At 40.5% G+C, this 24,493-nt stretch overlaps 1 protein-coding gene across 5 annotated transcripts in view; it reads right to left on the bottom strand.

Annotated features, from left to right (window-relative positions):
* The window catches only part of WDFY4 (WDFY family member 4), a 313,461-nt gene that overhangs the window by 242,136 nt on the left and 46,832 nt on the right, over positions 1-24,493 (bottom strand). For all 5 annotated transcript variants that reach the window (XR_010727052.1, XM_066242595.1, XM_066242598.1 and 2 more), the window contains exons 10-11: positions 22,459-22,563; positions 20,842-21,032 (exon numbers count right to left, since the gene is read on the bottom strand). Coding sequence is in view for 4 of the 5 variants with exons in the window: in XM_066242595.1 (XP_066098692.1) it covers positions 20,842-21,032; positions 22,459-22,563 (296 nt within the window). In the remaining variant the exon portion in view is untranslated. The remainder of the gene's footprint in view (positions 1-20,841; positions 21,033-22,458; positions 22,564-24,493) is intronic.

The raw sequence follows: 24,493 nt of genomic DNA, 5'->3' as shown, positions 1-24,493 counted from the left end.
TACCGTGCTCATGGTTAGGAAGAATAAACATCATTAAAATGTCTATATTACCCAAAGCAATTTATAAATTCAATGCAATACCAATGAAAATACCAATGACTTACTTCAAAGACATAGAACACATATTCCAAAAATTTATATGGAACCAAAAAAGAACACGAATAGCCTCAGCAATCCTGAAAAGAAAGAAAAAAGCGGGAGGTATCACACTTCCAGATATCAAGTTATATTATAAGGCCATTGTACTCAAAACAGCATGGTACTGGCATAAGAACAGGCACATAGATCAATGGAACAGAACAGAGAACTCAGAAATAAACCCACAGCTCTATGGAGAACTGATATTTGACAAAGGAGGTAAGACAATACAATGGAGTAAAGACAGCCTCTTCAACAAATGGTGTTGGGAAAACTGGACAGCTACCTGCAAAAAAATAAAACTAGACCACCAATTACACCACTCACAAAAATAAAGTCAAAATGGATAAAAGACTTGAATGTAAGCCATGAAACCATAAGCATTTTAGAAGAAAACATAGGCAGTAAGCTCTCTGACATCTCTCGCAGCAATATATTTGCTGATTTGTCTCCACAGGCAAGTGAAATAAAAGACAGGATAAACAAATGGGACTTATCAAACTAAAAAGCTTCTGCACAGCTAAAGACAATAAGAACAGAATAAAAAGACAAACTACACAATGGAGAATATATTTGACATAGCGTCTGATAAGAGGTTAATAACCAAAATATTATAAAGAAACTTGTAAAACTTAATACCAGGAAAGACAAACAATCCAATCCAAAATGGGCAAAAGAATGATAGACATTTCTCCAAAGAGGACACACAGATGGCCAATAGGCATATGAAAAAATGTTCAACATTCATTAATGATTAGAGAAATGCAAATTAAAACCACAATGAGATATCACCTCACACCAGGTCAGAATGGCGCTCATCAATAAAACAACACAGAATAAGTGCTGGCGAGGATGTGGAGAAAGGGAACCCTCCTGCACTGCTGGTGGAATGCAGACTGGTGCAGCCACTGTGGAAAACAGTATGGAGATACCTCAAGAAAATAAAAATCGAACGGCCTTTTGACCCAGCTATACCACTGTTAGGAATAGATACCCCAAGAACAACCATAGCACTGTTTGAAAGAATGAATTGCACCCCCATGGTTTATGGCAGCATTGTTCACAATAGCAAAGATTTGAAACAGCCCAAGTGTCCATCAGAGATGAGTGGATTAAAAAGCTTTGGTATATATATACTATGGAATACTACTCAGCCAATAAGAAATGATGACATAGGATCTTTTACAACAACATGATGGGCCTTGATAACATTATACTGAGTGAAAGAAGTAAATCAGAAAAAAACTAATGAACTATATGTTTTCCACACATAGGTGGGACATAAAGATGAGACCAGAGACATGAACAACAGTGTTGGGGTTACAGGGTGGGGGGAGGAGAGGAGGGGTTGGCGGGGGTGAGGGGAAGGGGCAACAAAGATCATGGCTTTTCAGCATTGCCATATTCCCCCCTTAATCTATAGACAGACAGCAAATATTTACGTCATGGTGTTCCCACTATAAAGACTGCTGTCTAGGGACAAATGCTGACAAACTATTTCAGCAGTTCCTCCTTCTTCAAGACTTATATGTAAACATAGAGCTCCATGTTTCATAGGACATACTCAAGCTCACTCCATGCTTCCTGGTGCTTTAGCACAAGGAATGCCCCCCCCCTTTTTTTTTTTGTATTTTTTTTGTATTTTTCTTTTATTATTTATTTTTTTGTATTTTCTGAGGATGGGGATGGGGAGGCAAGCAGGACAGACTCCTGCATGCGCCTGACTGGGATCCACCTGGCATGCCCTACCAGGGGGAATGCTCTGCCCATCTGGGATGTTGCTCTGTTACAACCGGAGTCATTCTAAGCAACTAGGGCAGGAGCCATGGGGCCATCCTTAGTGCCCAGGGTGGATTTGCTCCGTGGAGCTTGGCTGTGGGCGGGAGGAGAGGGACCGGGAGGGGGGGAGAGGGGGAGGGTGGAGAGGTAGATGGGCGCTTCTCCTGTGTGCTCTGGCCGGGAATCGAACCCGGGAATTCCTGCACACCAGGCCAATGACTCCGACGGGTTCTACCATATCATGCTTTTTACTTAAAAAAAAATTTACATTTCTTTTGAAAGCTGATGAACAGGAGACACCAAATCTACCTTCTTTATTAGATCTAGCTAATAACACTGTTCTGTCTTTTTTCCAAATAGCTCCAGATATATGGAAAAAGATTTATATAGGCGGATGGGGATCCTCAAACCCCTCAGCGAGATCTTCTGAGAATGGCTTTTAAGATACCTAGAGGCAGAAAAAGCCCAATAGAGATCAGGGGGAACTACCAGCTTTTAGGATACACCCTATAAAGGCTCCAGCACCCCAAAGGGGTGCTCATAGGATGCCATCTGGGTCCTGCTTCAATAGTGGAAAGGAAGGTCATTGAGCTAAAGCCTGCCAGGCTTACACACCTCTAGCTGTGAGGAAACAGGGACACTGAGAAGGTGGGCTTCCCCCTCGCATCCTCTAAGGGAGGGTTCAGTCCTCTTCCAGGCCTGCTCCAGCCACCTATGACCTAACCTTGCCAGAATGCTGGGGTTTGCCACTGAAGGCTGAAGGTGCCCAGGGCCGTCGACCCCATCTACGACACTGTGGACGAGCCTAGGGTATTTCTTCCAAGAAGCAGGTAAACTGATCTCATTTGCACAAGGGCCACTTAACTATTTTTGCCTGAATAGTCAGGTTCTTTATTCTTCCCTCAAAGATCTCTGTTGTGGGTGTTGATAGTCCTATTTTCTGCTGCTTTGCTTAATATATAGTGTTTCCTTTATTCCTCCTACCTCAATGCCCCACTCATATTTCAGGCTGGGACCTACTCTTAATTTAGAGCTCTCTTTCCTCCTTTTGCCAACTTGTATTATGAATTTACCTTTGCCACCCAGCTTAGTGTATCCCAAGGTTCTCTTTACCAGGCCACAGTCACAGAGCTCCAGGGAAAAGCAACCTGGTCTCAACTCTCCAGGCAGAGGAGAACAGAAGCTCCATATCCACGCATGCTGCAAATGGCTTTTTCCAGTCTACCTGAATCATTACCAGCTAGAAGCAGCGGTCATTGGGACTTGGACATGAGCTGCAAAGTATAGAATGGTGACAACAATTCCAGTGCCATACGGACTTTTCCTGTGGGGAACTTTCCTGGACTCCTGCTCCCTGTGACAGCTCCTAACAGACTGAACTGTGGTTGGGTTGCATTTTTCAGGGATTTGGCATGGTGAGGGGGCCAACTTGGACTTGGGGAATATGTTAAGGACACTACTCATTTATGGATTCTTGCTGTATTGGCCAAGAGTTTGCTTAAAGGCTTTTAATCACTGTAAAAAAAATAGAGGACTAGATGAAGAAGATGGGGCACATATACACCATGGTATATTATTCAGCTAGGAGAAATGGTGACATTGGATCACTTATAGCAGAATGGTTGAGTTTTGGTAGCATTGTGCGGAGTGAAATAAGTGAATCAGAAAAAAACAGGAACTGCAGGATTCCATACATTAGTGGGACATAAAAGCGAGACTGAGAGGCATGAACAGGAGTGTGGTGGCGATGGGGGGTGGGGGGAGGGAAGGAGGGAGAGGGGGAGGGGAGGGGGAGGGGTACAGAGAGAACTGGATGGAGGGTGGCAGAGGACGATCTCTCTTTGGGTGATGGGTATGCAACATAACTAAATGACAAGATAACCTGGAAATGTTTTCTTTGAATGTATGTACCCTGATTTATTGATGTCACCCCATTAAAATAAAAATTTATTTATATATAAAAAAATAATAAAAAAAAACAACAAAAAAAAAAACAATTAACCCTGCATCTAAAAAAACTAGATAAAGAACAGCAAGTAAAGCCCAGAGGTAGTAGAAGGAAGAAAATAATAAGGAACAGAGCAGAAATAAATGACATAACAGCTAAAAAAACAATACAGAGGATGAATAAAACCAAGAGCTGGTTCTTTGAAAAGGTAAACAAGATCAATAAACCTTTAACCAGACTCACCAAAAAAGAAAAAGAGAGAGAGGAATCAAATAAATAAAATCAGAAATGAGAGTGGAGAAATAACAACTGACACAACAGAAATACAAAGAATTTTAAGAAAATACTATGCAGAACTGTATGCCATAAAATCAGACAACCTAAGTGAAATGGACAAATTTCTTGAACCATATAATCTTTCAAAAATCAATCTGAAAGAATCAGAAAACCTAAACAGACCAATTACAACAAATGAGATCAAAATAGTTACCAAAAAACTCCCAACAAACAAAAGCCCTGGGCCAGATGGCTTCACAGGTGAATTCTACCAAATAGTCAAAGAAGAACTAACTCCTATTCTTCTCAAGCTATTTCAAAAAAATTCAAGAGGAAGGAAGACTCCCAAACTCCTTTTATGAAACAAGCATAATTCTACTTCCAAAACCAGGTAAAGACACTACTACAAAGAAAGAAAACTATAGGCCAATATCCCTGATGAATATAGATGCTAAAATCCTCAACAAATATTAGCAAACTGGATCCTGCAATATTTGAAAAAAATCACACATCATGATCAAGTGGGATTTATTCTGGGGAGGCAAGGCTGGTACAATATTTGCAAATCAATGTGATTCATCACATAAACAAAAAAAAAAGAATAAAAATCACATGATAATATCAATAGATGAGAAAAAGCATTTGATAAAATCTAGCACCCATTGACGATCAAAACTCTCAGCAAAGTGAGAATACAAGGAACATACCTCAACATGATAAAGGCCATCTATGACAAACCCACAACCAACAAAATAGTCAATTGGCAAAAATTAAAAGCAATCCCCTTAAGATCAGGAACAAGGCAGGGGTGCCCCCTTTCACCACTCTTATTCAACATAGTCCTGAAAGTCCTAGCCACAGCAATTAGACAAGAAGAAGAAATAAAAGGCATTCAAATTAAAAAAGAATAAGTAAAACTATCATTATTTGCTGATGATATGATACTGTATATAGAAAGCCCTAAAATCTCAGTCAAAAAACTACTGAATCTGATAAATAAATTCAGCAAATTGGCAGGATATAAAATTAATACTCAGAAATCAGAGGCATTTTTATACACCAACACTGAACTGTCAGAAAGAGAAATTAAGGAAACAATCCCCTTCACTATTACAACCAAAAAAATAAAGTACCTAGGAGTAAATTTAACCAAGATTAAAAACTTGTATGTGGAAAATGATAAAACATTGATAAAAGAAATCAAGGAAGATACAAACAAGTGGAGGCATATACCATGTGCATGAATAGAAAGAATAAACAAACATCATTAAAATTTCTATATTACCCTAAGTAATTTATAAATTTAATGCAATACCAATGAAAATACCAATGATATGCTTCAAAGAAATAGAACACATATTTCAAAAAATTATATGGAACCGAAAAAGAACACGAATAGCCTCAGCAATCTTGAAAAGGAAGAATGAAGTGGGAGGTATCACACTTCCTGATATCAAATTATACTACAAGTCCATTGTACTCAAAACAACTTGGTACTGGCATAAGAACAGGCATATAGATCAATGGAACAGAACAGAGAACCCAGAAATAAACCCTCAGTTCTATGGACAACTGATATTTGACAAAGGAGGTAAGGAAATACAATGGAATAAAGACAGCCTCTTTAACAAATGGTGTTGGGAAAATTGGACAGCTACCTGCAAAAAAATGAAACTAGATCACCAGCTTACACCACTCACAAAAATAAAGTCAAAATGGATAAAAGACTTAAATGTAGGCCGTGAAACCATAAGCATCTTAGAAGAAAACATAGGCAGTAAGCTCTCGGATATCTCTCAGAGCAATATATTTGCTGATTTATCTCCACGGGAAGTGAAATAAAAGACAGGATAAACAAATGGGACTATATCAAACTAAAAAGCTTTTGCACAGCTAAAGACAAAAAAAAAACAGAATAAAAAGACAAACTACACAATGGGAGAACATATTTGACAATACGTCTGATAAGGGGTTAATAACCAAAATTTATAAAGAACTTGTAAATCTCAACACCAGGGAGACAAACAATCCAATCCAAAAATGGGCAAAAGAGAAGAATAGACACTTCTCCAAAGAGGACATACAGATGGCCAATAGGCATATGAAAAAATGCTCAGCATCACTAATCATTAGAGAAATGCAAATTAAAACCACAATGAGATACCACCTCACACCAATCAGAATGACTCTCATCAACAAAACAACACAGAATAAGTGCTGGCAAGGATGTGGAGAAAAGGGAACCCTCCTGCACTGCTAGTGGGAATGCAGACTGGTGAAACCACTGTAGAAAACAGGATGGGGATTTCTCAAAAAATTAAAAATAGAACTGCCTTTTGACTCAGCCATCCCACTTTTAGGAATATACCCCAAGAACACCATAGCACTGATTCAAAAGGAGAAATGCACTCCCATGTTTATGGAAGCATTGTTCACAATAACGAAAATCTGCAAACAGCCCAAGTGATTGTCAGTGGACAAGTGGATTAAAAAGCAGTGGTACATATACACAATGGCCATGAAAAAGAAGGAATTCTTACCTTTTGCGACAACATGAATGTTCCTAAAAACTATTACGTTAAGTGAAATAAGCCAGGCAGAGAAAGAAAAATATCATATGACCTCACTCATTTCAGAAATCCAATTAACAAAGTGAACTGAGCAAAGGAATTGAGACAGAGGCGGGATCAAAAGGACCAGAGGGAAAGAGAACAGAGGGAAAGGGTGATGATAGGATGAGATAAACCTGAAGGGAAGGGGGGAGGGCAATATGGGGACGGGGGCAAGGGGGATGTTGATGGGAATACAGGAGAGGGGGGATGCATTCGGGCAACACTAAAATCTATGTAAACACAATAAATTGAAATCAATAAAAAAAAAGAGAGAAAGCTGTACACATGGCCTATTGAAATTCACAACAGAAGGTAATTTAGAGAACTAAATTAGATCAACTTCAGCAAAGAGCAAGACCAAAGACATCATCTTCTTTGACAAATCTAATTATTACTAAACCAGGCTAGGTCCTCAGCATGTCTAGCTTAGCTCTCCAAATGCGGGTGACATGAAGACTACAAGAAAAGGTATTCTGGCCCTGGCCGGTTGGCTCAGTGGTAGAGCATCGGCCTGGCATGCGGGGGACCTGGGTTCAATTCCCGGCCAGGGTTCATAGGAGAAGCGCCCATTTGCTTCTCCACCCCCCCTCCTTCCTCTCTGTCTCTCTCTTCCCCTCCCACAGCCAAGGCTCCATTGGAGCAAAGATGGCCTGGGCGCTGGAGATGGCTCCTTGGCCTCTGCCCCAGGCGCTAGAGTGGCTCTGGTTGTGGCAGAGCGATGCCCCGGAGGGGCAGAGCATCGCCCCCTGGTGGGCAGAGCATTGCCTCTGGTGGGCGTGCTGGGTGGATCCTGGTCGGGCACATGCAGGAGTCTGTCTGACTGTCTCTCCCCGTTTCCAGCTTCAGAAAAATACAAAAAAAAAAAAAGAAAAAGAAAAAGAAAAGAAAAGGTATTCTGTGAGATTGTGTATTTGAGATTTTTCTTGCTTCTTGAGGTAGGCCTGTATTACTATAAACTTCCCTCTTAAGACTGCTTTTTCTGGGTTGCCTGGATTTGGAGTCAATGTGTTTTTACTTTCATTTGTCACAAGATATCTTTCATATCTTCCTTGATCTCATTGTTAACCCATTTATTGTTTAGTAACATGTTATTTAGCTTTCATTTGTTTGTGTGTTCAGTTTTTCTTATAATTGATTTCTGGTGTCATACCATTGTGGTCAAAGAAGATGCTTGATATGATTACAATCTTCTTAAAATTATTGAAACTTGTGTTTTTAGCCTAATATGTTGTATAGCTTAGAAAATGTCCTGTGTGTATTTGAAAAGAACGTATATTCTACAGCTGTGGGATGAAATGGTCTAAAAATATCAATTAAATTTACCTGGTTTATTGTGTCATTTAAAGCCACTGTTTCCTTATTGATTCTTTGTCTGGAAAATCTATCAATTGATGTCAAAGAGGTGTTAAAGTCCCCTACGATGACTATATTACTGTCTATCTCTCCCATTATGTTCATCAATATTTGCTTTATATATGTAAGTGCTTCTACATATAAACATGATTATTTATAAGTATTATATCCTCTTGTTGGGTTGATTCCTCTATCATTATGAAAGGTCCTTTGGCTCTTATTATGGCCTTTGCTTTAAAGTCTGTTTTGTCTGCTATAAGTATTGCTTTTTCTTTCCGCCATTTACATGAACTATCTTTTTTCATCCTTTTACTTTCAGTGTGTGTGTCTATCTGAAGTGAGTGTCTTGTAGAGCATCAATCTCATTTTCTTATCCATTCTGTTGTGCTATGTCTTATAATTAGAAAATTTAACCCATTTACACTTAAAGTGATTATTTTTTTAATTTATTTATTAAATTTAATGCAGTGACATTGATAAATCAGGGTACATATGTTGAGAGAAAACATCTATAGATTATTTTGACATTTGATTGTGCTGTATACCCTTCCCCCAAAGCTAAATTGTCTTCTGTCACCTTCTATCTGGTTTTCTTTGTGCCCCTCCCCTCCCCCAACCCCTCTCTCCTTCTTCACCCCATTCCCCCTCCCCCACCCCCACCCCTGTTTCCATCACATTCTTGTTCATGTCTCTGAGTCTCATTTTTATGTCCCTTCTATGTATGGATTCATATACTTCTTAGTTTTTTTTCTGATATCCTCATTTCACTCCGTATAATGTTATCAAGGTCCATCCATGTTATTGTAAATGATCCGATGTCATCATTTCTTATGGCTGAGTAGTATTCCATAGTATATATGTACCAAAGCTTTTTAATCCACTCGTCCTCTGACAGACACTTGGGCTGTTTCCAGATCTTTGCTATTGTGAACAATGCTGCCATAAACATGGGGGTGCATTTCTCCTCTTGGAGCCATTCTATGGTGTCCTTGGGGTATATTCCTAAAAGTGAGATAGCTGAGTCAAAAGGCAGTTTGATTTTCAGTTTTTTGAGGAATCTCCATACTGTTTTACACAGTAGCTGCACCAGTCTGCATTCCCACCAGCAGTGCAGGAGGGTTCCCTTTTCTCCACATCCTCACCAGCACTTATTCTGTGTTGTTTTGTTGATGAGCGCCATTCTGACTGGTGTGAGGTGATATCTCATTGTGGTTTTAATTTGCATTTCTCTAATGATTAGTGATGCTGAGCATTTTTTCATATGCCTATTGGCCATCTGTATGTCCTCTTTGGAGAAGTGTCTATTCTTCTCTTTTGCCCATTTTTGGATTGGATTGTTTGTCTCCCTGGTGTTGAGATTTACAAGTTCTTTATAAATTTTGGTTATTAACCCCTTATCAGACGTATTGTCAAATATGTTCTCCCATTGTGTAGTTTGTCTTTTTATCCTGTTTTTTTTTTTTGTCTTTAGCTGTGCAAAAGCTTTTTAGTTTGATATAGACCCATTTGTTTATCCTGTCTTTTATTTCACTTCCCGTGGAGATAAATCAGCAAATATATTGCTCTGAGAGATATCCGAGAGCTTACTGCCTATGTTTTCTTCTAAGATGCTTATGGTTTCACAGCCTACATTTAAGTCTTTTATCCATTTTGACTTTATTTTTGTGAGTGGTGTAAGCTGGTGATCTAGTTTCATTTTTTTGCAGGTAGCTGTCCAATTTTCCCAACACCATTTGTTAAAGAGGCTGTCTTTATTCCATTGTATTTCCTTACCTCCTTTGTCAAATATCAGTTGTCCATAGAACTGTGGGTTTATTTCTGGGTTCTCTGTTCTGTTCCATTGATCTATATGCCTGTTCTTATGCCAGTACCAGGCTGTTTTGAGTACAATGGCCTTGTAGTATAACCTGATATCAGGAAGTGTGATACCTCCCACTTTATTCTTCTTTTTTAAGATTGCCGAGGCTATTCGTGTTCTCATTTGGTTCCATATAAATTTTTGGAATATGTGGTCTATATCTTTGAAGTATGTCATTGGTATTTTAATCAGTATTGCATTGAATTTATAGATTGCTTTGGGTAATATAAACATTTTAATGATGTTTATTCTTCCTAACCATGAGCACGTTATATGCTTCCACTTGTTTGCATCTTCCTTGATTTCTTTTATCAATGCTTTGTAATTTTCCGAGTACAAGTCTTTAGTTTCCTTGGTTAAGTTTATTCCTAGGTACTTTATTTTTTTTGGTTGTAATTGTGAAGGGGATTGTTTTCTTAATTTCTCTTTCTGACTGTTCATTGTTGGTGTATAAAAATGCCTCTGATTTCTGAGTATTGATTTTATATCCTGCCACTTTGCTGAATTCATTTATCAGGTCCAGTAGCATTTTGACTGAGACTTTAGGGTTTTCTATATACAATATCATATCATCTGCAAATAATGATAGTTTTACTTCTTCTTTTCCAACCTGAATGCCTTTTATTTCTTCTTCTTGTCTAATTGCTGTGGCTAGGACTTCCAGGACTATGTTAAATAAGAGTGGTGAAAGGGGGCACCCCTGCCTTGTTCCTGATCTTAAGGGGATTGCTTTTAATTTTTGCCCATTGAGTATGATGTTGGCTGTGGGTTTGTCATAGATGGCCTTTATCATGTTGAGGTATGTTCCCTGTATTCCCACTTTGCTGCGAGTTTTGATCATGAATGGGTGCTGGATTTTATCAAATGCTTTTTCTGCATCTATTGAAATTATCATATGGTTTTCTCCTTCTTTTTGTTTATGTGATGAATCACATTGATTGATTTACGAATATTGTACCAGCCTTGCCTCCCCAGAATAAATCCCACTTGATCATGGTGTATGATTTTCTCCATATACTATTGGATCCGGTTTGCTAATATTTTGTTGAGGATTTTAGGATCTATATTCATCAGAGATATTGGCCTATAATTTTCTTTCTTTGTGTTGTCTTTGCCTGGTTTTGAAATCAGAATTATGCTCACCTCATAAAAGACGCTTGGAAGTCTTCCTTCCTCTTGAATTTTTTGAAATAGTTTAAGAAGGATAGGAGTTAGTTCTTCTTTGAATATTTGGTAGAATTCCATTGTGAAGCCATCGAGCCCTGACTTTTCTTTGTTGGGAGTTTTTTGATAACTGTTTCGATCTCATTTGTTGTAATCGGTCTCTTTAGGTTTTCTGATTCTTCCAGATTGATTTTTGGAAGATTGTATGTTTCAAGGAATTTGTCCATTTCATCTAGGTTGTCTAGTTTTTTTGGCATACAGTTCTTCATAGTATTTTCTTACAATATTTTGTATTTCTGTTGTGTCAGTTGTTATCTCTCCTCTCTCATTTCTAATTTTATTTATTTGAGTCCTCTCTCTCTTTTTCTTGGTGAGTCTAGTTAAAGGTTCATCAATCTTGTTTACCTTTTCAAAGAACCAGCTCCTAGTTTTATTGATCCTCTGTATTCTTTCTTTAGCCTCTATGTCATTTATTTCTGCTCTGATCTTTATTATTTCCTTCCTTCTACTACATTTGGGCTTTATTTGCTGTTCTTTTTCTAATTCTTTTAGATGCAGGGGTAAGTTGTTTATTTGAGCTTTTTCTAGCTTCTGAAAGTGTGCCTGTAGTGCTATGAACTTCCCTCTCAGCACTGCTTTCGCTGTGTCCCATAAATTTTGAGTTGTTGTATGCTCATTGTCATTCGTTTCTAGGAATTTTTTTATTTCTTCTTTGATCTCATTCTTAATCCATTCATTATTTAACAACCTGCTATTTAGTTTCCATGTGTTTGAGAATTTTTGAGCTTTTCTGTTGTGATTCATTTCTAGTTTCATGCCGTTGTGATCGGAGAAAGTGCTTGATACGATTTCAGTCTTCTTAAATTTGTTGAGAGCACTTTTGTGCCCTAACATGTGGTCTATCCTAGAGAATGTACCATGAGCACTTGAAAAGAATGTATATTCTGCTGCTTTAGGGTGAAAGGTTCTGAAGATATCTATTAAATCGAGTTGATCTAGTGTTTCCAATAAGTCTGCTGTTTCTTTGTTAATTTTCTTTCTTGAGGATCTATCTAGTGATGTTAGTGGGGTATTGAAATCACCTACTATTATAGTATTGCTGTTGATCTCGCCCTTTAAATCCATCAAAGTCTGCTTTATATATTTGGGTGCTCCTATATTAGGTGCATAGATATTTATAATGGTTATATCTTCCTGTTGGATTACTGCCTTTATCATTATGTAGTGGCCTTCTTTATCTCTTACTATATCCTTTGTTTTAAAGTCCAATTTGTCTGATATAAGTATTGCTACCCCAGCTTTTTTTTCATTTCTGTTTGCATGAAATGTTTTTTTTCCATCCTTTTACCTTCAATATATGTGTGTCTTTTGTTCTAAGGTGTGTCTCTTGTAGACAACATATGTATGGGTCCTGTTTTCTTATCCATGCAGCTACCCTATGTCTTTTGATTGGATCATTTAATCCATTTACATTTAAGGTTATTATTGATATGTAGTTGTTTATTGCCATTTTCTTCTTTAAAGGTGTATTCCTTTTTTGCTATATTCTTTTCCCACTTTGATCTGTTTACAACAGGCCCCTTAACATTTCCTGCAGCATTGGTTTGGTTGTAATGAATTCCTTGAGTTGTTTTTTGTCTGGGAAGCTTTTTATTTCTCCTTTTATTTTAAACAGTAGCCTTGCTGGATAAAGTAGTCTTGGTTGTAGGTTCTTGTTCTGCATTACTTTGAATATTTCTTGCCATTTCCTTCTGGCCTCAAGTGTTTCTGTTGAGAAGTTGGATGTCATCCTTATGAGGGCTCCTTTGTAGGTGATAACTTTTTTTCTCTTGCAGCTTTTAATATTTTCTCTTTATCGCTTAGCTTTGGTATTTTAATTATGATGTGTCTTGGTGTAGGTTTCTTTGGGTTTCTCTTTAATGGAGTCCTCTGTGCTTCTTGGACTTGTAAGAGTTTCTCTTGCATTAGTTTAGGGAAGTTTTCAGCTATGATATGATTGAACAAAGTCTCTATCCCTTGTTCTTTTTTTTTCTTCTTCAGGAACCCCTATGATGTGGATGTTATTTCTCTTCATGTTGTCACAGAGCTCTCTAAGAGTTTCCTCTGAGTTTTTGAGTCTCTTTTCTCTTTTCTTCTCTGCTTTCATGCCTTCATTCCAGTTGTCCTCTAACTCGCTGATTTGATCCTCTGCTCTATCTATCCTGTTTTTAATTCTTTCCATATTGGTCTTTATTTCTGATATTGTATTTGTCATCTCCGACTGATTCTTTTTTATACTTGCTATTTCTTTATTTAGGTGTTCATAATGACCATCCATTGTTGTTCTAAGATCCCTAAGCATCCTTACAATCATTATTTTGAACTCTGCATCTGGAATTTTGATTATTTCCATATTACTTAGTTCATCTCTTGAAGGTGTCTCTTGTGGTTTCATTTGGATTGCACTTCTTTGTCTTCTCATCATCTGTTTTGGGGTGTTTTATTTGTAGAGTTGGTTGAGTCTAGGCTTGGTGTTGTCTGCCTCCAGTTTTCAGTTGTGTTATTTCTAGGTTTTCTTGGGTTGGTATCAGCTGTTATCTGTAATCCACTTTCAGATTTGGGCAGCTTTGAAGTCTTGATTTGTTTGTTTTCTTAACAGGTGATAGTCTTGTTTACTGATCTCAGCAGGGGGCTTCCTTGAAACTGTATCCAGGAATGCGATGGGTGTAACCTGAGACTCTGAAGGCCTCTTTAGCCAGCTAATCTCACTGGGGGCAGGGTGTTTTCTCAGCTTCAGTAGGGGGAGGTGTTTCTCAGATCTCCATGGAGACCTGAGTTACTGCCCCTTCTCTCCACTTCTTGTTTTCAGCTGTGTCTTGTTGTGCTGATTGGAGCTGGATAGATGTCCAGAGATCTCTGATCTGGAAGCACTTCAGCTCTGTTTTGTGAAAGGTTCAGTCCCTCCCCCAGCTATGGCCGCCTCCAGCACGAATGAGTCAGCTTTTTTAGTTTGTTTCTTGCATTCCTTAGCCCCTCACAGTCTGTGCCTCTCCCTGTCCTTTCCACTTGGGAGATAAGCTGGTCTTTTCAACACACCTCGCTCCCTGGTCGCCAGGCAAGTGGCTGTGAGCAGTAGTTTCTGCCCTTTTCCCTTGTGTGAGATCCCCTCTGGGCTCTCAGCCTCACCCCCCCCCTCTGTTCCTGTAAGCAGGGGATATTCAGGCGCTCCCTACCAGGATTGTTATGGCTTCTTCTTTTCTCCTTGGTTTTTGAGAGCTGTTCTTGCAGTTCAGAGTTGGTTTTTCATGCTGATTTTTCCTAAATTGATTTGTATTCCAGTTTGGTGGTGAGAGCTGGACATCTGTGCATCCAACCTACTCCGCTGCCATCTTTTTCCCTCTTAAAGTGATTATTGATAGGAATATTGTTATTGCCAGTTTATTGTGCATGTGTATGTACATTTTTCTTCTGTTAATTCTTAAAGAAGTTCCTTTAACATTTCTTGTAATACTGTTTTGGTGGTGACAAACTCCTTTAGCTTTTACTTGTCTGGGATACTTTCTCCTTCCATTCAAAATGATAGCCTTGCTGAGTAGAGTTGTCTTGTTTGTAAGTTCTTGCTTTACATTACTTTGAATATTTTGTGCCACTCCCTTCTGGCCTGAAAAGTTTCTGCTGAGCAATTAACTGACAATTTTATGGGAGCTCCCTTGTAGGGAACTAACTGCCTATTCCTTGATGCTTTTAAGATTCTCTCTTTGTCTTTAATCTTTGCCATTTTATTTGTGTCTTGGTGTGGGCTTCTTTGGGTTCATATTGTTTGGGAGTCTACACTTCCTGGACTTGTATGTCTATTTCTTTCACCAGGTTAGGGAAGTTTTTAGTCACTCTTTCTTCCAATGGGTTCTCAATCCCTTGCTCTCTCTCTCTTCTCCCTCTGGTACCTCTGTGATGCAGCTGTTGTTGTGCTTGATATTATCCCAGAGGTCCTTTAAACTATTCTCATTTTTTTTCTTTTTGCTGTTCTGATGGGTTAAACATTTCTGCTATCTTGTTTTTCAAATTATTAATTTAATCCTGTGCTTCATCTTATCTGCAACTGATTCCTTTTAGTGTATTATTCATTTCAGTTATTGTATTCTTCATTTATGACTGGGTTTTTTTATGGTTTCTGTGTCATTTTTTTATGTTTACTATCTTTTTGTTGAAGTTCTCACTAATTTTCTTGTATTATATATCCTCATAACTGTTGTTTTGAAACTGTATCTGGTAGATTGCTAGCATACATTTTGTTTAGTTCTTTTTCTGGAATTTCCTTGTATTTTTTTATTTTAGACATGTTTCTTTTTCTCCTCATTTTGGCTGCCTTTTTTTATTTGCTTCTCTGTATTAGGTAGTTCTGCTATGTCTCCCAGTCTTTGCTGGGTGGCTTTATGTAGAAGATAATCTGTGGACCCTATGGTGCAGTCTCTCTGAACACCTGATCTGTGTACTCCAAGAGTGTCCCTTCTGTATGTTGTATATGTCCTCCTGTTGCAATTGAACCTTTATTGATGTTGGCATGTCAGTGGCTGGGACTGACTTCCAGGCTGAGCAGCTATGAGGATCAGCCACAACCACAGCATAAGGTGCTGTAAGGGCTGACTCCACTGAGTGGGAGTTACCCCAGCCAGTTTTGGTGCCTACTGAGACCAGCCTTTGGGTATAATCTGGTGGTGCTTGTTTTGTTCTGAAGTGGTATGGTGGTTCTGAGGCCTCTTGGGAGGGTCTCTGATGCAGGCCAAGGTCAGTTGCTGCCTGTAACAGGACCAAGGTTACCTGGTAAAAGCAATCCATGATTGGTAGCTCTTTGTGCTGGGCGTAGATATCTATGGGAGATGCCACACTGTGAACCGAGGCCATTTGCCAACAGTATCTGGCCTGGGACTATCCAGAAAAAGGTATAGAGCACCTTGAGGGCTGCCACCATCTTCTGGCTGCCCATAGGCTCTGCCTCTGAAAGAGTCACAGACAGTATGCAAGTTGGGTGATCAGGGTCTCACGAAGTCACCAGAGTGGGGCAAATGTTGTTCACCAGGCTAATGCAGATTCAGACTTGGCATGTAAATTGTTGGAGCAGGTTCTCCAGACTGGTGATGCTCGGTGAGTATGGTAGCTGTGGCACAGCAGCACAGAGCTGTCAGACTGTGCTTGGCCTCTCTGTGCAGCATCAACAGGGCTGCCTGCCCTACCGCCCACACTGTGGACACTGGGGCCAGGAGAGGCTATGGACAGTATGCTGTGTCTGTGCCGACCTTGGGGGAGAAACTCACTCCTAACTACAGTATTTCTTTGTCCGAGTTAAAAGCTCCCTCTAACCTCAACATGTGTATGGGGGTGCTTTCTTCCTGCCACTGACAACTCACAGGAAAGCCTGAAGTTGGTGTGTGTTCCAGTATGCATTGCATCTCTAAACCTGACCTCCTGTGCCTGGTCATGTGACTTGATCCCTGAAAAGAAATACCGTATTTTTCACTCCATAAGACACACTTTTCCCTAAAAAGTGGAGGGAAAATTCCGTATATCTTATAGAGCGAATGTCCTTTTTGTTTTTAGCTGCTGAAGTTCCCGGACAACTAGAAGAGAAATTGAACATTAACATCTCTTCTCATTTGTTAGTAACAGTGCTAGTGGTTGTTAATGCTGCTGTTGAGTTTACATTGTTGAAATACTATTGTGGTATATTTTATTAAATATTTTAACACACCATTTGGTTCAGAATATTTTTTTTTCTTATTTTCCTCCTTAAAACCCTAGGTGCATCTTATGGTCAGGTGTGTCTCATGGAATGAAAAATATGGTAAATCACAAAGACATCAGGAAATCTTGCACTCTAGGATCATCCAAATTTATGTGAGTACTTTCAATGGCTCCTAAACCGTAGGAAGTTGTTGGAGACAAATGGAATAGAAAAAAAAACAAAACACTTCTGTTTATCATATGACAGAACAAATTACAAACTAGGAAAATGAGTAAAAAAAATAAAACATCAGATTATATGCAATCGTCTAAACAGTAAATGGCCACTAAAACCTCTTCTTCCCTCAAGAAACCACCTTCCACTTTTGTCCAGTTTGACACCAGCTATTATTGCTCAAAAGGATGCCATCATTCAAAGGGTGTTGAGAGCAGATATTTTAAAAAGAGAAGCACCCAACAACAGTTCTCCTTTTGGTCTGTGTCTCTCAGAAATGTCTATTCCCTGTAATTCCTAGATGGCGCTTTTCTCCCGCTGTTAGGAGGAGGAAGGGAGAAAGGTATGGTTCTCCTTCATTGTTGCTTTGTTTGATTTATTAAATTCAGAGTCATTATCTAAAATAGGGTTAATCTCAGTAGAACTTAGACTGCTCTATTATTCCTTGGATGGGATTAATTTCATATTTGTACCATCATAAAGTAAAGAGTTCAAAATCCAATTACAAAGGCTTAATTTCATAGCAACTAAAGAGAAACATTTCTATCATAAAGGGAAATAAATATGAGGTTACTCCAAGAAACAGTCTGTCAGGGACTGGGGGCTGAAGAGAAGCGTCTCCATTACTGTCACTCAATTTTTACGTGATCATACCACCACCAAGGCTGTGAGTCTGCAGAAGGGAGTAAATTTAATCAGCTGAAGTCAAAGTAATCAGGCGAGGTTGGCACGTTTTAAGAAAGGCCAATGTGAAGCCCATTTTCTCCTCTTTAACTCTGTTAACGTGTCATCATTCCTGAGTTAGTATTCCTCCAGCTTGAATCTATAAAATGAATGTCTGCTGTGGAGTGCTAACTATGTTAGGGCTAACAGGATATATTTCACATTCTATTATCAGTTATTCCTCATAATTTTCCATGTGTCATGCTGGAAGACTGGTGAGCTAACATGATTAAGCTAAGAGTTGAACAGCTAAATGTATATTAGCAAATCAATCTGAATTTGTGCATAACCCAATCATGGTCCCACCTGCTAGGGAGAGGAAATTCATTTGCTTACATTAATCTTTAACTCAGTTATCATTTGCCAGAATTAGGCGGTGAAGCCACATGTGCCTCTGTATTGGTCTGGAAGCGCCTCGGGGTTTGGGAAATAACTGCCCTAAACTGGGTGTTTCTGGAGGGATTTTATCCTTAACCGAGCAGCTGGCTGCCCCTCCTGCCTCCGGGAAGGGAGGGAAGGCGACACCGTGAGGTGAGTACACTGCAGAGATGGGAACTTCTGTGCAGGGCAGGGGGCGCTGCCTGCGAGGTCCTCCCATTCCATGATTTATTTCATTCTACTTTCGACCCATTTCCTAGGCACAGCGCTTCAGTCAGCACCCACTCACAACTTCTAAAGAGGGAGTTCAGCCAGAAAGAGCTAATTTTACATCTTTGTGTCTAAAGTTCCAAAGGGTTCCCAAGATGATTTAGAGGAAACACAAATCCCACATCAGATTTCAGCAAATGTTGGAGAGGTGCTCATGTGGCTCAGTGGCAGCTGAGTCTGGTGGGCCCCATCCTGCCCCACCACCTGCTGGAATAGCAATGAGCTGACAGCCCTGGTCCTGAGGGAGCAATGGTGGCTCCAGGCACCCTCCTGGCCACTCAGCAGTGGCTGGGCACCCAGAGAGAAGACAGCACATAGGACCGAGGGTGTGACTTTGTTAAATAAGCTTACACAATGTTTATCCCTGACATGCTTTCTCGATAACGTGATTCTGAGATGATATTGAATCTGTAAAACACCATAACGGCTTTACATTGCTAATTTTAGAAATTTGGCCCTATTACCCAAGGACTGGCACTCCAATAAGGTGCCTCTGGGCTATAGAGTAAATAAGAGGAACTTTTCATTAGCGAAGCAGAGATCTCTTTTCTACAATGAACACAGAAACACTCACTCCCTGAGCAAAGTAAACACCAGAACTTTCTCCTCCGTAGATGTTTCACTTGCTATGTCAGAAAAAAATGAAGATCCCAACTACTCAGCTGGGAAAGAAACAGAGTCCTCATTGCCTCGACCCAAGCCTTGCTGGTTCCTTATCTCAGTAAGAAACATGTGAGTTAGGCTGAACACAGACACAGAGGGGAGAAAATGCACCAAACAGCATGGTGAAGAGGAAAAAATCACTAAATTTCACATCACTAGTCTGGGGTTCAAACTCAGCTTCACCACTCAGTATCAAAAGCTCTCAGGTCTCCACTGGAATATTAAGAGTGTCACATGACACAAAGGTCCCTCCCAGCTGTCACCTATCACTAATTTGTGATCTCCCTGACTCTCTCCTTTACAGTACCCCATCAACCCTTTTACATCACATAATTATGAGGCTCTACTGTCTTCCAATTGCACCTACCGTCCCTTTTTGTTTTGATTCATATAAATTATCTTCAATGATTGGGGGTGCTGCAATTACATTACTCTTTTGGTTCTTGTCACCTGTGAAACACATGATAGTGATGGGCATAATGCTGCTTCTAGAGGAGCTGCTCATGTGCTGTGGCCACACCACCCATTGTAGGCATTCGACCATGTGATGACAGTGACACAGAGGCATCACTGTGTGACATGGGCTCTGCAGAGAGCAAGGAGGTGAGACACACTGAGCACCATCCTCTAAGCGTTTTTGTAAGTGGTCATGGGTAAATAAGGTGCATGGTTTCATTTTGGAAGTCAGAGCAACTTGTTGATTTTGTTTTTTTTTAATTCACCAGTTAAGTGTGGTATGTGAGCGAATAACACTTGAGCCTGCATTTTGTAGGGGGTTGTGTTGCATGTATTTGTGTGAGGTCCTCTCCTGGGGGATATTTGAATTTACCTCTGTTCTTCTCTTAAACAACATATAACAAAAGAAAGATTTGTTTTTAAAGGCATAAATCCACAAAGACCAAAAGAATGAAAAAGCAGAAACAACAACAAAATGGTAAAAGCTGTAAGGCAGAAGAGATGGCTGTGGTGATCCTGTCGTCTTTAACTGTTTTGAAGATAATTGCATAATGACTAAAAAATTTACAGAAATAAAAAAAACATTCTCCTCTTTGTTGCCCACAGGGGACACCATAGTTTTACTTCTTCGGACCCCCACTGTTCACTTTGGCTACCCTTTGTTTCTGTTGCCCAACTCAAACATCTTCTGTGTGCACTCCCAAAACATGGGAGGCAGCTCCCAGACAGCAAGGGTGTGTCTCACTCAACGGTGAGTCCCAGGCACTTTGTGTCGGCCTGGTAATTGCTAGATGCTCCCTGAACGTCGGCCCAGTCAACGAGGCAGCCGCTGGTGCACACCTGATTCGGTTCCACTTCAGTAGTCTATGGGGCTGCTAGGAAGTAGCTGCCCGGCCTGAAACTACATCGCTTGGCACTCTGTGCCCAAGAGGAGTCTGTTTAATGTTCTGCCCAAAGAAAACTGGACAGAAGCTAACATGTGCCAGTTCTGGTTCTGAACAAGGCCATCTTGTGCTTTCTGTTCCTTTGACTGCTGGCTGGATCAGATGCCCAAATAGGTGACAGCCATCCCCAGATAACACCTTTCCCCAGTCATTGATTGGACTGCACATAAGAAAGAGATTGGTAATGTGTCAGGCTCCTGAGGATATGGCATTTAGTTGTTGGTGCAGCTGGTAGTACCCTACCTGCATAATCCAGGGACCAACCGAATGAGTGAGTGCACAGGCCAGTGTGGATCACCGGCTACCAGGCCACGAAAAAGCCCATCCCAAGGAGGATATAACCTCACCTTTAGGAGATCCAGTTTCAGCTGCAGCTCCCCTTGAGTGGACGAGCACAAGGCACCCACGATGATGCTCATGTACTCCTCAGTGTTGATGGCCGACAGCTGTTCCAGGATGCTGAGGGAGGCCCCCCGGTACCACTCATCATCCAGGAAGATCTTGATGAAGGGCACCATGCCGTGGTCCTTCAGGACAACTGCAGACCAGACAGACATTAGGGGCTGGGCCTATAGGAGCCTCTGCACCGTTGTTTCCATCACACGGAAAGCTTTTCCTTGCCAATATCCAAGTTTGCTTTGCTACATTTTTATGTATCTTTGTACTCATTAGGAACTTTTTTAAAAAAAAAAATCCATACTCACTGTTAATATGAGAAAAGGGAAAGAAAAATTATACAGCTGAGAATTAAAAAAGGAAAACTTTTTTCTCCAGTGAGAATTCTGCTTTTAGGGGGAAATTTTTTTTTAATTTAAAAATCTAAGTAATACAAAGTTTAACTAGATATACTTTTACTCTTTATGCCACATGATTCTGTCATCCAGGGTCGATGGCCACTCTCTCTCTCTCTGCCAAAACCCTCAGTGGAAGTGAACAAAGATTGAAGTTAAGAATTTAATTCTGAGGTGGTCTCTTGGGAAGAGGGAGATTGAAGAAGTTCAGCAGGTGCTATCTATGTTTTTGTTAGAAAGTCATTCTAAGAATTTTCTTTCCTGGGATTGATATTTGCAGTGATTATGGGGAATGACCACTAGGAAGTAACTGGATCATCCAAGGGGCATGTTGTGGATTGACAGGTCAGTGCTACAAGGCAGGAGCTCGCCAACTGCAGGCCAGGTGCTCCCTATGTGGGAGTCTCTATGGAAATCTTTTTAAGAGTGGGTTCCTCAACTCCACCATGGCTTGCTGCTGATTAAATAAATGCCTAGGAATATGCATTTATTCCAACCAGCACCTCCAAGGAATTTTGTTATACTCTAATATTAGAAACCCTCTACCATAGAACATTATCATTCACATTTTGTAGAGCTGATCTCTGAGGGCCTTGGATAAAGACACACCAAGTCACCAAACCCACAGATGTCACTGTGTTGATGCATGGCTTCATAGTATAATATATATGTATACGTATTCTATGCATATATTTTTTAAAAAATAAACAACACAGAAGCTGCATGATCTTAGGAAGCTAAAAAATTTGTTTTGGATGAGTGGAACTACTAAGTCCGTCCTAGGCTGGAAGTATGTCAAACTAGGTCTCTTAAAAGTGACAAGCTTTCTTTGTCTATATTTTACAATTTGGATTTTTTTCTAAGTATATGGTCAGTGCAGCAGGATATTAATGGATTTGACATGGAAGTGGGGTGTGGGTGATACTCTCTGGTCTCATATAGTTAGGATACAGCTTTGCTTTACAACCTTATTTGTCAATTTGAAAAGTAAAAGGTATCAAGCAAGTTGTCTACCAACACTGATGATCACTGAACATAAACCCACAAATGGACATTAACCGCACATTAATGCTGGACATTCCTTGGATAGAACCTCTGATCATTGACACAGATCACTGAACAGAGTTTACGTTTTAGTGAGCAGTGACAAGGCGAATTTGGGGCCATTCTTACCAGTATTCCGAACCGAGCCTCTCAAAAGTGTGACTATCATTTTCAGCATCACACAGGTCAGTTCTCTTTCCAGATCCTGAGCACCTGGAGTGGACTCTTTGTTTCCTGCCATATTGAAGAAGCAATAAAAACAATTTTAAATGCACACAGGATGATCCCAAATCTCTGACTCCATTAGTCTTCTGTCTTCTTAATTAAATGTGAATATAATCCTTCTATCATAAGGGAATCATAAGAGAGTGTGCATAAGGGAGTTTATAAGACCCCTTAGACCAATGGTTCTCCAACTTAGCCACAGCAAAATCTCATGAAGGGCTCATTGTTTAAATCCAGAAGCTGGTTTCCTTCCTCAGAGTTACTGACTTAGGCAGTCTTGGGTGAAGACTTAGGATGGCATTTCTAACACATTCCCATTTGGTGCTCATAGGCAGGTCCAAGGACCACGCTTGGAGGACCACTATTCTCCATGAGCCCTGAATCTCTGCTTGCTTGACTTTCCTGTAGGCACCTGCATTACCTTACACTCATGCTGGGGAGAGACGACAGCCAGCTCACACTGCAGGCACAAGATGCCTGAGAGACTGTGGAGTACTAGGTGTTCCTGTTAGATCCAGGAGGGTGAACCAGGCCTGTGTGCTCACCATTGAATCCCCAGCATCAGAAAGTACCTGACACAAGAGAGAAGTGCAGTGCATTTGGAGAATGAATGAATGAGTAAAGGTAGAGTTTATTATTAACCAGGAGACAAAGTATGCAAGAAACGGCAAGAAACACTGAACAATAGAAGGCACAAAGTAAGTTCAGACACATCAGCTCACAAAAAAAGTTCAAATTCACATGGGAATGGTCATAGGTCTGTGACTGAGTTTAAGAGTAAATTTGCTCTGGCCAGGTAGCTTAGTTAGTTTGAGTGTTGTCCCAATATGACAAGACTGCAGGTTCGATCCCCAGTCAGGGCACATACATAAGTCAACCAACAAATGGAACAATAAATCAATGTTTCTCTCTCTTTCTCTCTCTCTTTCTCTACCCCTTCTTCTTCTCTCTTTAAAATAAATTAAAAATTTTTTGGTAAAAGTAAATTCAGCCTGACCAGGCAGTGGCACAGTGGATAGAGCATTGTACTGGGATGCAGAGGACCCAGGTTTGAAACCCTGAGGTCACTGGCTTGAGCGCAGGCTCATCTGGCTTGAGCACTGGATCACCAGCTTGAGTGTGAGATCACCAGCTTGAGCACAGGGTCACTGGCTTGAGTGCGGAGTCACTGGCTTGAGCATGGGATCATAGACATGACTCCATAATTGCTGGCTTGAGCCCAAGATTTCTGGCTTGAGCCCAAGGCTGCTATCTTGAGCAAGGATCACTCGCTCTGCTGTAGCCACACCCCCTCCCCCAATCAAGGCAAGTATGAGAAAGCAATCAATGAACAACTAAGGTGCGCAATGAAGAATTGATGCTTCTCATCTCTCTCCCTTCCTGTCTGTCTGTCTCTATCTGTCCCTCTCTCAGTCTCTGTCACACACAAAATAAAAAGTAAATTCAACATCAGGCTGCTGGAAAGCAACACACAGCCAAGATAACAGAAACGCTGTGCAAAAAGCAGTAGAAAGAAGCACATACAAAAGATGTTGTAAGACCTGGCTTGGGGCCCAGAGATGCCAAGGTGGGAGCACCTAACCCGCAGCCCTGGCACTCTCAGGGGGCACGGGCCCTTCCTGGACTGCACCGGGGGTGTGAGAGCACCTCCTGGTGTGTTAGCTCAGCCTCCCCAGCTGTAGCACAGTTCACACAGAAAGGTGACTCACATTCTTGAGCACCTAGTATGTACCAAGCCCAATAATGGGTCCTTGTCAGATATCTCCCCATTGAGCTTTCCCAACAGCCCCTAACCCCCCCCACACACACACACTTCCATTTTGCAGAGGAGGAAAGAGGCTCATGGAAGTTCAGCAGTTAGCTCAGGATCACTCAGCAAATCAGCACCACAGCCAAGATTCCAGCCCAGGGCCAGCTGGCCCCAATGCCATGCTCTCTC

This window comes from Saccopteryx bilineata, chromosome 9, assembly GCF_036850765.1.
Source record: "Saccopteryx bilineata isolate mSacBil1 chromosome 9, mSacBil1_pri_phased_curated, whole genome shotgun sequence".
In the NCBI taxonomy this organism is placed as follows: Eukaryota; Metazoa; Chordata; class Mammalia; order Chiroptera; family Emballonuridae; genus Saccopteryx; species Saccopteryx bilineata.
Note: the sequence above shows the minus strand (reverse complement) of the source record. Positions and strands in the feature narration are given on the sequence as shown.